Below are 14,921 nucleotides of genomic sequence, written 5' to 3' on the forward strand. Positions count from 1 at the left end.
ATAATCATCTTCGAAAGGATCATTTATTTACTTAAAATAAAATAGAGCTACAATAAGACCAAAGCACCTAAAGGTTACTAATTACTTAAAAGTAATCTAGCATTTCTGAGGCAGAAACGCTCAATTCGCTTTACCTTTTTTTTCCTTGTCATATTTCTTCATCTACAACTGAGACAGACCTGTTTGTTAATATTTAAAGTAATTTCACCATTTGAGCTGTTAATACAATCTCAATTTCAACACAATGTTGCAGTTTTAATTAGCCTTTGTTTCCAATAATTATCATCATTAATCCTACATGTCTTTATTGTTTGTAAGATAACTTGCGTTTCCATATCCAACCGATGAATTACACTATTCTAAAGTAACGCTGTCTGTCTGTTATGCTTTCACGGTTCAAACACTGAACCTAAATCGATGAAATTTAGGTACAAGGCAAGCTTGATCCACAATTAAGGACATAGACAACCTTTATAAACATAAGACCTTCCATCACATTCCTACTCCCTAACACGTAGACGATAACTAGTATATAATGTATATGTATAGTATTATAACGACGTATAAAATATATGAATATATCTATCTATTTTTAGTAAGAAAACATTGTAGTCAAAATAAGAAACGTATATAAACTAGGAACACTTCTAAAAACTTTCGATTCAGAAACAACCAAGTTTCGAGCAAGAAACGTCACCAAGTCCCCAAGAAATATTCAGTCTATGATCACTAATTAAAGCCTAGTTATTTAACCATTATGATACTAACGGGCATTCAACATAGCTGCGCCTGAAGGCATCATTTGGATTTTCTAAAGAATTGGACACAATGGGGTATAGAAGCAGGATCTGTTGTATAATTTCTCAATGACTTATGAACTTTGAATATATTAATTATTTAGATAAAAATGTAAAAAAAACACATTACTATCACCAGTTTGGAACAAAAAACTCATATGAAATGAACCGGTGAAAAATCTTAGGATATTTTTTATTTGCTTCGTTTTTGTTGGTTAGGTCAGTTAGGCATCAATCATTTGCATATTTTACCACCAAACAGGCAAGCAAGAGTAACAAGATAACAATGGTACCATAACTACGGCAAAAATTTTGCTGCTATCGACATGAGCTACGTCTGACCACCATATCAACTCATTTGCGCGTCTGTTTTATCTAATTATTTCTAACTAGCAAAAATGTCTCTCGAAATACTCTATTAAAAAAAACCTCATCAAAATCCGTTGCGTAGATTTAAAGATCTAAGCATATATATGGGCAGCAGTGGTGAGCGACTTTGTTTTATACTATGTATATGTAATGATAACAAACAATATCTTCGCTACTCTTCTTAAATTTCTACGCACTTGTAAACTACCGTCTTCTAATTAATATAACTCTTTGTATGAATTGGATTGCTTGTGTTCGTTACGCCCGCGCTATAAAGATAACAATCTAAACATAAAAGTAATCTAAATGAGAGGGAAATGAATTCAGTACGATCTCAATGGGAAAACTATCTGTCTAACTATCTATCTAATTTACCGTTAAAACGTGTCTTGGTGACGGTAAAACTATTCCACTATTGACAAACATATGTATATTCTAACTAGTAGTCGCCCGCAGCTTCTTGGTTGGTTGTCATTTGTTAGTAAAAAAAAGAGACTATGACATTTCTTAGACTTCAAGTTTGTTTCATAGCAATTTTGATCCAATTCGATTATGCGGTTTGGTAGTCAAAGAACGACATACAGAGTTAATTTCACGTTTACAATAGAAGTATACAAGTATAGATCACCAACATAATACATGATATTGTTATGCATATATAGGGCATGAATATACGGATTGAATATTAGCTGAATTATAGGTGACACAAAATGCAATTACTATTAAAGTGTTAATGAATACCACGAAAGGAACATTTACAAAAATGCTGACGTCATTTTTTAACTTGTCATTGTCCTGTAGTTACAAAAGTTTACAAAAGACTACCAACCTACTAGTATATATGCAATACAGCCAAAATTAGTATTTGTATGCAATTCACACAATCCTTTTTTCGCTGTTCGTCTTTCATTTAGTTTTTTTATGGTGTAGGTTGGCGGACGAGCATATGGGTCACCTGATGATAAGTGGTCACCATCACCCATAGACAATGAAGCTGTAAGAAATATTAACTATTTTTTATATCGTCAATGTGCCACCAACCTTGGGAACTAAGATGTTATGTCCCTTGTGCCTGTAGTTACACTGGCTCACTCACCTTTCAAACAGGAACACAACAATACTGAGTACTGTTATTTGGCGATAGAATAACTGATGAGTGGGTGCTAACTACCCAGACGGCTTGCACAAAATAAGTAGACACTTATCAAACAACCCATTTGCTTGTTCGTCGACAAATTAAATAAAATAATCCTCATTTCTTTAGGATAAGTCATTGCTAACAATATTGTGTTATCAAAAAATACTATTTTTAAACGTAACCTTTATTGATATTACAAATGAGAAAGTAGCTCAGTCAGTCTTTTACGACCAAACCGCTGAACCGAAATTGATGAAATTTGGTACGAAGCAAACTTGAACTCCGAGAAAGGACATAGGCTACTTTTTTGTCTGAAATATAATAATAATAATAAATCTTTATTCTTTAAAAAGAGATTGAACAGAGTGGTTTATAGTTTTATAATTGATTTGTACAATTGTATCTAATTTCAATCAGTTGGGTGTAGTACTGTACTCCTCGCTAGGTTATAAAATAATCTGTATTAAGGAGTAACAGTCCCTTTCCCTTCTTTGGATGTTTCATAAACATTTTGTACAACATGCAAACACATTTACAAAGTATAAAATTATACACGTTATAAAGATTTACAAAAAAAAATAAAGAGAAAAATTAACAATATTATATGTTCTACAGTTATTTATTTAAGTGTTTGTGTGTGTGTGTGTGTGTGTGTGTGAGCCAACACCCTAAAACGAGCGAAGCCGCGAGCGACTACTAGCATGTAAATATAATATTATGCCGGCGTTACTTTTAACACTTCCTAAATATTCAAACACATTGTTTAATCTCTATCGGCCTTCCTGCAGTATGCGCACTCGATCCAGCGCTAGTTATAACAAAACAGTTGGCCTTGCACGCAATTATTTCACGAACGAGTTTTTGTTGTTGCAGAGGCACTTAACACTGCTTTTTTGTGTGAAAACGAGTGGATGTATGTTTCGGTCATACGATTATATGTTCTTAATAGCGACCCGCTTCGCGCGGATGCAATGCTGATATTTAAATATACCACAGAATTTGTTTATTCACGACATCATATTAGAAACTTCTAAAATTATAGGTGATTCTTTACTATACTGTCCATGTATTATATACAAAAACCATCCTCTCGAATCACTCTACCTATTAAAAAAACAGCTTCAAAATCCGTTGCGTAATTTAAAAGATCTGAGCATACATAGCGATAGACAACGGTAAGCAACTTTGTTTTATAGCATGTAATGTTAAATAGTACTGTTGTGGGATGTCCTCAACTAAGAGACCATCAATCGTTTCAATGTTATTTCTACAACATTAAATATTTACACAATTCTGTTATACTTCACAGCTGTCTACTCACTACTTGCCAGCCTCTTTGGATTGTCTAGTGCCTAGTTCGTATGGGCAATATGATAAGGCTGTAGACTGCGTCCTTAGTTGTGGTTTCTGTATTCAGCCAAGAACTTTGTATAACAAGGAGTTTGACATTTAGTAGTGCTTTAAATCTCATACTTTAAAGTATAGTTAGTCTATTTGGGTCGGGTCCACTGTGTCATGAGAATAAAGGAAAAAACTCTTGTGTTGAATTTATCGAAATATTATAGAATATTCTGCCTTGAGAATGGTAGCTATAGCCTAAGCAATCAGGAAATCATCAGCATCTCTATTTTGACTCTACTTTAAATTACCACAATACATCATATTGCTCAACAAACACATCGTCTAACTTTCATAACATGCTTTGGCCCGAAATTATATATATTTCTGAGTCAAACAGTGAATAGATTGGTTTATTTTTATCAACCAAAAATTTTCGATTTGCGGTAATAGGAAATAAAGCTACAGGTTTTATAATCTTATAAACAAAGGTCTCAAGTCAAAAAAAACAAAACAAGATTTTCTGGTAATCTTTCGAAATAGCAAGGATAGCAACTCTAATCCTCCGGTCAGACTAATTTTGTCTAAAGACTATTTACATTCATCTTCACTAATCGATACTAATTCATATGTATGTATTCAAATCTGTGATTATGTTCGAATGCGATTAACTTATCTACGCATTAAAATTAGAAAAAAAAAGAAATCTTCCGTTAGATGACCAATTTCGAGAAAGTTATATTACATAAATTTTAATTTTAGATTAAATGTTGAAAAAGAGTCACTACTGAGTTTCTTGCCGAATCTAATCTCCGAACCGGTGGTGGCTTCACTTAATTGTAAAATTACTATTCAAAAGTGCTTGTTAAAGGCTACTTGAATAAAGTTTATTTTGATTTTAATATTATGAAGACCGTCAGAGTAAAATCGCGTGGAACAGCTAGTATAACAGCTAACATATAACAGTAACGCTCGCATATATGTCAATTGATAACCGCGAAAGCTTTATCATAATTGTTCTGACGTCTTTTTGTTTACATTTTGCACTAATTTTATTAAGTACTAGTGTCCGTGCCATTTTTCTAATTTAAATTCAACAAAGAAGTTATTGCTGTAGCCTAAGTTATTACTTATTACATAAGCTATCTCGCAGTGAAAGTCCCGTCAAAATCGTTTCAGCCATACCAGAAATTACAAAGAGGCATACAAACATAAATTGCAAAAAAGTGGTATAGATATGTATCGTGTATACATACATATGTTTTTACTAAAAAGCGGTTATTTTAACACTAAAACAGGCACTCCAATTTCATTATATGTATAGATAAAAAATATAGATTAGACTCTTTGAAGTAATATCGATCGTTTACTGTTTTCAAGGATACTAGAATGAAATTGATCTGTTTCGATTATATATTTTTGAGATTGTTAACTATGTTACCCTTCAATGAAGTCGTATATTTGGACTATTGTAAACAAATTCTTGCCTTCTTTGATAACTAAACATAATGAAACATAAATCTCTTAGTACACCGTATGCAACACACAAGAATTATATATGAAATCTATCTTTTATTTAATTACACTGGATCACTGATTAAACTGAAACAATACGAAGTAATCAAGCTTGGTGGTAGAAGATTCAGTGGTCGAAAACTCAAATGAGCTTGAAAGAAATCCTTTTTCAAACAATTATAAATATTCACAAGAATACCTGAACATAATATCCTTCCAGACGGAACTGAGGAACGGTACACTGTAATCCTTCTGTTCCACGGCAGATTCTTCCAACTTCATTTTCAGCACACAATTATATGTTCATTAGATGTCACTTCGACGTTAGTGCTAATTCCACACTGTCGCTTACCGATAAGATATAATTTCATAGCAAGATAACTTTTTTATTGCAACTACGACTAATCATTGTTATATCAAAAATAATGTTAATAATGGAATATTTTATATAAGTATATGTATAATAAATAATATATAAAACTTTACATAGTAGAGACTAGATTTTCACGATTTAAATTAGCAATGAAACAAACGTCTTCCGAATGCCGAATTATATTTGTAACTAAATTAAACAAAGAGGTTGTATATCGAATAATTCACTTATTGTTTATCTGTGAACGAAATAGTTACGTCTAGTTTGAGTATGCGTTGCGTTAATCACTGTGAGTGGCAAATATTTATATAGGTTATTATTATTTTTTCCGTTCGGCGTTCGTTCGTTTGTAATCTCTGTTTTTGGCGTCAGAACACAGAACAGTACATATAGTATCTTTGTAGTAGCTGTTTAGTATGTCAGTAAGCATATTGGTCACTATACAAAATATATTTTATAACATAGTATAAAACTTTATTAAATGTAAACTAAATTTTTATCTATTCATGTAGAGCCATAAAAAATAATAATAGTAAAAATCACGTGACAAAAATAAAACGTACGGAACCTAAAATTAACCATGTACAGTTCGGTCACGTAGCTTTCAGTATAAATATGTCGAAGAATCACAAGTACGTCATATCATTGACTCAGTCACTAACTTTTTAATAGTTTGCCAAATAATAATAATTAAGCACAGTACGACACAACTTAGATGTAGCATCGGTAAATTCAAAAAACCCATTACTGCCATTATACAACCAATAAAAATAGCTCCCTATCGCGCCATTCGACGCTCAAAGTCAAAGTCAAAACTACGTTATTACGTTTTTGTAAAGATCATATTCACATAAAAAAAATATATTGATAATTTGGGATAACGTACTTAATTCGGATGTGATCGGTTTTACGAATTTTGCCGATGCTACATCTAAGTTAAAGCTATTATTAAGTAAAAATTTAATAAAAATGTTGTCATACATAAAATAAGTTAAAAGGGTCATTAATATTTTGGACAATAAAGATCCATTTAAAAAATAATATATGAATGTTGTATAAACACTGCTTATAAATATTACTTTTTGTAATCGTTATCTCCATATTCAACATGACTTTTAATTAGTGACATTTATATTAATTGTAGCCGCCGCCAGTCTGTTTCGGCGTTAACATTTTTTATTTTTAAAATAAGAACCCGTTTTCCGTCAAAATATTTTTAACAACACTTTTTTTAAACCATCAATATTTTAGATCGTGATTGAGACACAAACAGCCAACACTTTTTTAATTTATATACTGATTAAGTATTACAAATAAAATAGTGAAGAGAACTTCGTTTTATATTACTAAGGACGGTTTTATGAAATTTTGATTTAAGGGGACAACTCTTTAAACTTTATTTCTTTAAAACAACCATATCATTCGTATTATACACCAAGACAAATAACCCGGAAAATGCACTAATGCACAAAGCACAGATAAGACCTTTTTTTTTTAAACAAAATTCTGTCTTTTTATTTTTAATATTGTACTTACGCGATTTTGTTTCAGTCCGAAAAAAAATACTGTAAATTTTTGTTAGTGGTATACTTTTATACTGAAAATTATGCCATAGCCCAATAGGCTATCAATTTTTAAGTGAATTAAACGCAGTGACACGATTTGGCAACCGTTACGAGACGAGCTGGCGCATGCTTGGCCTTGAACAGCATTTGTCTGTTTTTCGTCACACTGACTCCTTGGAGTCAGTTATATTAAGAACCAAAAGCATTCTGCGCAAATCATTAGATTTACACGACACAAATTTAAAAACTACCAAGATATTAACTAACATGATTGAGAAAAATCGAAATTTCATTATTTAGGTGGGTTAGGTTACTAGTTTATCGTATATAGCCTTAAAAAAGTCGAAACAATTTTTATTATATATTTCCTTTATAATTAATAAACTTTTTCAGATATTTAGATAGGAAATATTAATTTAGATTATAAGTGATAAAGTCTATAGAAAAATAATTAAATACAAACACCACTTTAAAATCATTAAATGAGTTTAAATTCGGATTTAGCAAGAACACTATAAAGATTGCTCTTATTCTATATTAGTTAAAAAAATTACAAAATTTTCACTCCTACCAACTTAATTTGACCCAGATAATAAGCCCTAATTAGGAAGCTAATATGCTTATCAAACCAAATTAACACTTAAGATAATATTAGTGATCTTATACAATTTTGAAATTGGCTTTATAGCAAAGAGGTTTTCCATTAATGTTATAGGCAGGGGGACAAAAGCATCTCCTGACGTTAAGTGGTCACTGTAAGAGATTTATGCTCTAAATGTACACCACCAACCTGGCGAACAAGATATTATACCCCTTGTGCCTGTAGTTATACTGGCTCAGACAGCCTTTAAGTAGGAACACAACAGATCTAAGTATGTTGTAGTAGAATGTGATTGAGGTTGTACACACCAAGACCAACCACCAAGTGATTTATAAATATTGTTAATCTATTGTTTAGTTAGTTATTCTCTCTTTTTGCCATCATTGATTTAACATAAGAAAGAAGAAGACAAAGCATAGTTTTACAAATTACACATGATACAAAATTAAGAGGAAAAGTTGTTAACTGAACAGGCTTGGCTTATCAATAATAATAATTCAACTTACTTGTTAGGTTCCGGCAACCCCTGATGAGGTTGTGAGATTACCCCAGAGAAGTTGAGCGCTTGGCTAATGCTCTGCCCAATGGCATCCTGGGATGATATCACTAGATTTTCCACTGATTTTCTCCTATAAATTTAATTAAAGGTCTTAAAATAAGCTAAGTTATATCACTGATATTATTTCACAATGGACACAGAACATTATTTTTATAGAAAATTATATATTATATAATATACACCCAAAATTAGATATTAACAAAGTCAGATTTATTTTTAACTCAATATTTATGTTTTAATTTGTAGAAAGTATGAAACACTTTTCACTAATGACTATAATCATATCACATATAATATATCTAACAGTTTTTACATAGTAGTTTAATATATAATGTAATTAATGTAAAAATAAAGTATCAATATTAATAGTTTAATGTATTGTTACTTAATGTAAAAGTAATACATGAACAGTTTTAAAATAATTTATAATTGCATTAATTGTCTGTTGTTGCCATCCTATGAGCAGAAAATGCCTATTAATATATATTTTTTTAATTTTGACATTAACTTTTTAGTATTTAACAACAAGTATTTATAAACTTTTTTTATACATATTTCTGAGTTTATTTTGTATAATTATGATATCATATTTCTGCTGGAAACATTAAACTCAAATCATCTGATAACATATCTTGAACAAAATATCAATGAAACCTCTCTAATCAGATTTTCTTTTAAACAAAGGTAATACCTTTGTTGCATTTGGTGTTTTATTTTGTTAAGAATATTTATTGACGTTTTTTATCACACAGGGCCAAGGATCGATGACCTATAACTAAATTATCGCGTCACAAATAAACATTGGCGATGAACGATAGCAAGTCGTAAATAAACTTTTATATCTCGATTTATGTTAAATACAGATTCGTGATATAGGACAACAATTAAATTCATACTAACATGGAAATAGCGATGTTTCGGTTCTCCAGTTCCGAGGTAGTCATAGTAAGTAGAATGGTCTTAGTTCACTTTCCTTTCTTCCACTCGCAAGCAATCATTAAGAGATGCGTTTTTTGCTTTCATCATCCAAATTGAAGACTTTTTTCACGAAAACACAATAGGTCAATCATACAACATTGATTCGCGGTGCATCACTGACAGTTTAGGAAATGTTAACTGTGTCAAAATAACTTAAGTGTTATCACAGTTCACATTTTCAATTCTTATACATATTCTAATTAACGTAAACAGTTAATGAATTCATTTTCACAACATGAGACTCTCAAAATTGTCGTTTCATTATGTCTAATAGTTTAATGACGAGTTTTTTTTTAATTTTATTATTTTGTATTATTTCCAATTATCGCCTTTTCTTTATTTATATTTATTAGAATATTAAATATTATTTAACATAAAACTGAAGTGAATTGGTCTAAGGAGTATTTATATTTCTTTATTTTTTTGTTAGGAACATCATTTCTTCAATTTCTGTCTTAACTGTTAATGTCAGTGTCAATTTTATCACGTTCATGTCATATCATGTGTGACAACAATGTCAATGTGAGAGGACAACACGTGAGTTTATTTTGAAAAATAATATTTGATTTAGCTCGCTCAGTATGGCTGATGATGCCATATTTGACAAGAAGAAATCACATCGAGCGAAACATGCTGGGAGAAAAGCGGAGAAAAAGAAAAAGAAGAATCAAGTGGATCAATCTAACCTAACTGCGAGGCAAAGAAATCCAAAAGCTTTTGCTATACAATCAGCCGTTCGGGCTGAAAGACAATTCCGACGCAGAGAAGATGTTATTTCCAAGAAACAGCACATACCACAAGTAGACAAGACCCCATTAGAGCCTCCGCCAATCGTCGTAGCGGTCGTCGGTCCTCCGAGAGTTGGCAAAACAACTCTTATAAATAACCTCATCAAAAGTTTTATTAAAACAAACGTGACTAATACTAATGGCCCCATAACAATAGTAACTTCGAAAAAAAGACGCCTCACTTTGATTGAATGCAACAATGATATTAACTCGATGATCGACATCGCTAAATGCGCCGACCTCGTCCTGCTGCTTTGCGACGCGAGCTTCGGCTTCGAAATGGAAATCTTCGAGTTCTTGAATATATGTCAAGTGCACGGTATGCCCAAAATAATGGGTGTCTTGACTCACCTTGATATGATAAAGAATGCCAAGAAACTTAAAATGACTAAAAAAACATTGAAACATCGGTTCTGGACAGAAGTTTATTCCGGAGCCAAGTTGTTCTACCTCTCGGGTATTCTTCACGGGGAGTATCTGAGAAATGAAATAAAAAATTTATCTAGATTCATATCTGTGATGAAATTTAGACCGCTAAGCTGGAGAATGACTCATGCCTATTTGTTGGCTGATCGACTTGAAGACATCACAAGTCAGGAGAGTATTAGAAAGGACCCTAAAATAAACAGAGATGTGGTGCTCTATGGGTATGTTAGGGGAGTGCCAATGATGAAGGATTCTGTTGTTCATATAGCAGGTAATTGGCATTAAATGGCATATCTTTAAAATTAAATATTATAAAAACATGATGTACTTCATATTTAATTTGGTTAAAATAATGATAGATGATAGTTACTTTCAGTATCAGTAGACTTTCTATTGAACTAAAGTTGACTCTTGTGAATAAATCAAGTACAAAGTGTTTGAAAGAGCTTACTAGAATTTTTTTTTTTTATAAATTTTCTATTGATTTTTTCTACAAATTGTGAATATTTCTAAAACATTCTTGATTAAACTATGATTATGGACTATGTGATTTACAAGATTTTTTATAGGGTAATAATTATATAAAAACTTCATAGGGAATAGAAAGGAATTTATTTGTATCTGAAATAAGTTATTCTAATATCTGACTGAAAAATAGTGCTCAATATATTTGATAAATAATTATGAGTCCTCAGTCCATCCTTGTCGCTTTGTAATTCTTCGTCAAGACTATTGAGTGACTGATTATTTATTAAAAAATAAAATAACACTTAAAAACTTTTTTAAAATATCCATATTCCTTTTCCAGGTGTTGGTGATATGAAAATAAGTGAATTGTCATATTTACCAGATCCTTGCCCATTGCCAAACAGTGAGAAAAAAAGGCACTTGATGGAAAGAGAGAGACAAATATATGCACCTTTCTCAGGTGTGGGTGGTATAGTTTATGATAAAGATGCCGTCTATATTGAGCTTAAGGGATCCCATTCACATAAACAAGAAGACGAAGAAGCAGATGAGAAAAAGGCTTTATTAAAAAATGTCGTAGAGACTAAAGAAACAGTTGATGAGCAAATGCAGGAAACTGGTCTTAAACTTTTTAGTGGAGGTGCTGTTATATATCCAGATATGGTCAAGGATGATGAATACTTACAACACAGTAAAACCCAGGATAGTTCTGACGAAAATGAGTCAGGCGATGAAAGTGATTCTGAAAACGATAGTGGTATAGACCAAAGTGAAAAAGAAACCAAGACAAGCTCTATACTTCCATGGGATAATAATTCTGGCTCAGAAGAAGAAGACGATGATGACGATGATAATGATGATGATGATAAACTAAATACGGAAAACAAAGAAAGTAAAAATGAGTTAAATTCAGACGATTCAGACTCTGAAAAATCCGAAGCCGAAGAGGAAGATTATAATACAAAATGGAAAGAAAAATTAAGTGAAAAAGCAACAATGGCATATTTTGAGCGACAAAAGACTTCCAAGAACATTATGAAACTAGTATATGGCGATTTTGACATTGGAAACAAAACAAAGCAGACAAAAGAGACAGAAGACACTGATGATAGTGATGACGAAGAAATTGGAGGACTCTTTAAAAAAGTTACGAGCTCTCAGAAAAAGAAACATAAGGAGAAAGAAGAATTAGATCATGATGAATGTTCGTTCTTTTATTCTTTAGACAAACCCAATATAAGAGATTGGACCAAAGACTCATATAAACAAATTTTGATCAATAACTTTGTAACTGGTAAGAGATCTGCGGATGAAGATGCGGAGGAACTTTTGAAACTGGATGATGCCAGCGATGGTGATGACGAAATGTATGGAGACTTCGAAGATTTAGAAACGGGTGAAAAGCATGTTAATGCAGAAAAATCAGAGGATGCCTCGAAAGAGGAAGTTGGGTCTAAACGAAAAGCTGATCCTACCAAATCAGAAATTCTTAATAAAAAATTAAAATTAAAAGCCAAGTTCGACGCCGAGTACGACAACCCAGATGACCACAGAATCAAAGGTGATCATTCATATTACGAAAGCCTGAAAGCTGAGGCACTTAAGCAATCTGAGTTAAATAAATCAGTTTTCGAAAACTTAGACAATGGTCTAAGAATTGAGGTAGAAGGGTTTAGACCTGGCTTGTACGTTAGAATGCTCTTCAAAAACATGCCCTCAGAGTTCGTTACGAACTTCGATCCTAGTTATCCACTTCTCATAGGCGCATTAAACATGGCCGAACAGAATATCGGATTTGTTTCTTGCAAAGTAAAAAAACATAGATGGTATAAGAAAATTCTAAAAACAAATGATCCTCTAATCATATCTCTCGGTTGGCGCCGATTCCAAACGTTACCAATATATTCCAAAATCGAGGACGATATGAAATGCAGGTATTTGAAATATACGCCTGAACATGTGACGTGTAATATGCACTTCTACGGTCCGATAACACCTCAAAATTCCGGTTTCTTAGCGTTGCAAACAGTCAATAATGCTTCTAATGAAATAAAACAACTGGGCTTCAGAATAGCAGCAACGGGTAGTGTTAACGAAATAAATAAATCCACACAGATCATGAAAAAACTAAAACTAGTCGGAACACCTTTAAAGATTTATAAAAAAACAGCTTTCATAAAAGATATGTTTACGACGACTCTTGAAGTTGCGAAATTCGAGGGAGCGAGAGTGAAAACTGTGTCCGGTATCAGAGGACAGATTAAAAAAGCTTTAAATAAACCCGAAGGTGCATTCCGCGCCACTTTTGAGGATAAAATACTCATGAGTGATGTTATATTCTGCAGGACTTGGTTTAAGGTAGATGTCACCAAGTTTTACGCGCCTGTAGTTAATCTGTTACTGCCTATCGGTAATAAGAATGCTTGGGAGGGAATGAAAACGAAAGGTCAGCTGAAGCGAGAACGTAATATAAAACATGAGGCAAACAACGATTCGATGTACACTGAAATTGTCAGGCAGCCGAAGGTATTTAAGCCTTTAGTGATACCGAAAGAATTGCAGAAGGCTCTACCGTACAGGTTAAAACCAAAAGCGAAGACGATGACACTAACGGACACGAATACAAAAGAAAAGTTCGCGAACAGAATAGCTGTCATAAAGAATCCACACGAACAGAAAGTTTCTAGTGTTATGAAAATGTTGAAAACTAACTTTGAGAAGAAAAAGGAAGTTCAAAAGGAATTGACGTCGGAGAAAATGAAAAAGTATAAGAAGCAACAAGAAGAAATCGAGTGGCGTAAACTAAAACGACAAAAAGAGGTGAAGAAGAAAATATGTAGGCAATTAAGTAAAATGTCAAATAAATCGCAGAAGCAAATGTGATCGCTTATTTGTTATGTTTAAAATAAAATTAAAAATGTCGAAATTTTATTTTGTTTTAATCTACACTTTTTAATAAATTAAATTTTGGAAGCAGTAATCAAACCCTTTTAGATAGTGTTAGGTAATCTTTCAAAATTATTCAATTTTAAAATGTCTGGATTTCTTGCTTCTAATTATCTATAAAATACTTAGTATACATATCAATTCAGTTTTTTTTTCTACTTAATACATGTTCAATGTTTCTTCTTATTTAATATTGTTAAAGGAAGTTATCTGCATATAAAAGATGATCAATATAAAGTCGCAATTGTATGTATTATGAAAACAAATACATCCAATGTACACGTGAAAATGCAGATGTAATACGGGGAGGGTCCATCACCTAGGAAGTTAAGAAATACCTAATCTTTTTATTTCTGACATTCCAAAGACTTGGTCTTATTTTCTCGAATACATGTGCTACAAATGAACTTATTATGTCATTTATTTGTTCAAAATCGAATATTTCTCCTCCAACGTTAAGTTTAGTTGATATCAAATTTTTGAAATCCTTTTCACGAATTATGTACATTATCTATGGTAGTAAAGCCCCTAATAGATTTATTAATTTAGTTGGTGTATAACAAAGATAAAAACATGTGTTGTACTATTTCATCAAATGTAAAATTCAACTCTACTTCTTTTCAATTACATACATGATATTTGGCAGAATATTTAGCTTTACATATGAGTGTAAATACAATGAAATGAACAGCTAAATTTTTTGACTGTGTTCGGAATATGACTAATAAGTTAATAAAAATAATAATTTGCTATAGATAATCATCTATCGATATAAGATCTGTATTTTGATATATGACACAGTAATTTGAATAAATATGTAAGGATTTTCGGGGTCGGAAATGAAACAAAGCGCTTAGTATCGTGTAAATTGTATTTACCTCTTATCATAATGCATAACGTATGTCGTCATCGCACGTTCAGTAAATGTCTTTACAAACATTACATAGTTCAGATTACATTGGTCAAAATAATCACTGCCTACAATAACAACTTCCACTCCGACAGGCGATGCCCTGCCGAGTCGCGGTACCGGGGACGCCACAGGCGAGGGCGGAAAGCG

At 32.1% G+C, this 14,921-nt stretch overlaps 2 protein-coding genes across 3 annotated transcripts in view; one reads left to right on the forward strand and one right to left on the reverse strand.

The window, feature by feature from the left end:
- LOC124543857 (protein Aster-B-like) overlaps positions 1 to 9,465 on the reverse strand; it is a 43,295-nt gene extending 33,830 nt beyond the window's left edge. Inside the window, exons 1-2 of one of the 2 annotated variants that reach the window (XM_047122177.1) lie at positions 9,156 to 9,465; positions 8,203 to 8,325 (exon numbers count right to left, since the gene is read on the reverse strand). In XM_047122177.1, the coding sequence (XP_046978133.1) occupies positions 8,203 to 8,325; positions 9,156 to 9,199 (167 nt within the window). In that variant the 5' untranslated portion in view covers positions 9,200 to 9,465. Of the gene's footprint in view, positions 1 to 5,356; positions 5,817 to 8,202; positions 8,326 to 9,155 lie in introns of those variants that run through there. The other variant, XM_047122178.1, reaches the window with a different exon arrangement.
- Positions 9,466 to 9,716: 251 nt separating this feature from the next.
- LOC124543556 (ribosome biogenesis protein BMS1 homolog) lies at positions 9,717 to 13,844 on the forward strand. The gene is made up of 2 exons (XM_047121788.1): positions 9,717 to 10,718; positions 11,256 to 13,844. Exons 1-2 carry the CDS (start codon positions 9,815 to 9,817, stop codon positions 13,796 to 13,798), a joined length of 3,447 nt encoding a protein of 1,148 aa, XP_046977744.1. The 5' UTR covers positions 9,717 to 9,814; the 3' UTR covers positions 13,799 to 13,844.
- Positions 13,845 to 14,921: the final 1,077 nt, after the last annotated feature.

Source organism: Vanessa cardui, chromosome 3, assembly GCF_905220365.1.
Source record: "Vanessa cardui chromosome 3, ilVanCard2.1, whole genome shotgun sequence".
In the NCBI taxonomy this organism is placed as follows: Eukaryota; Metazoa; Arthropoda; class Insecta; order Lepidoptera; family Nymphalidae; genus Vanessa; species Vanessa cardui.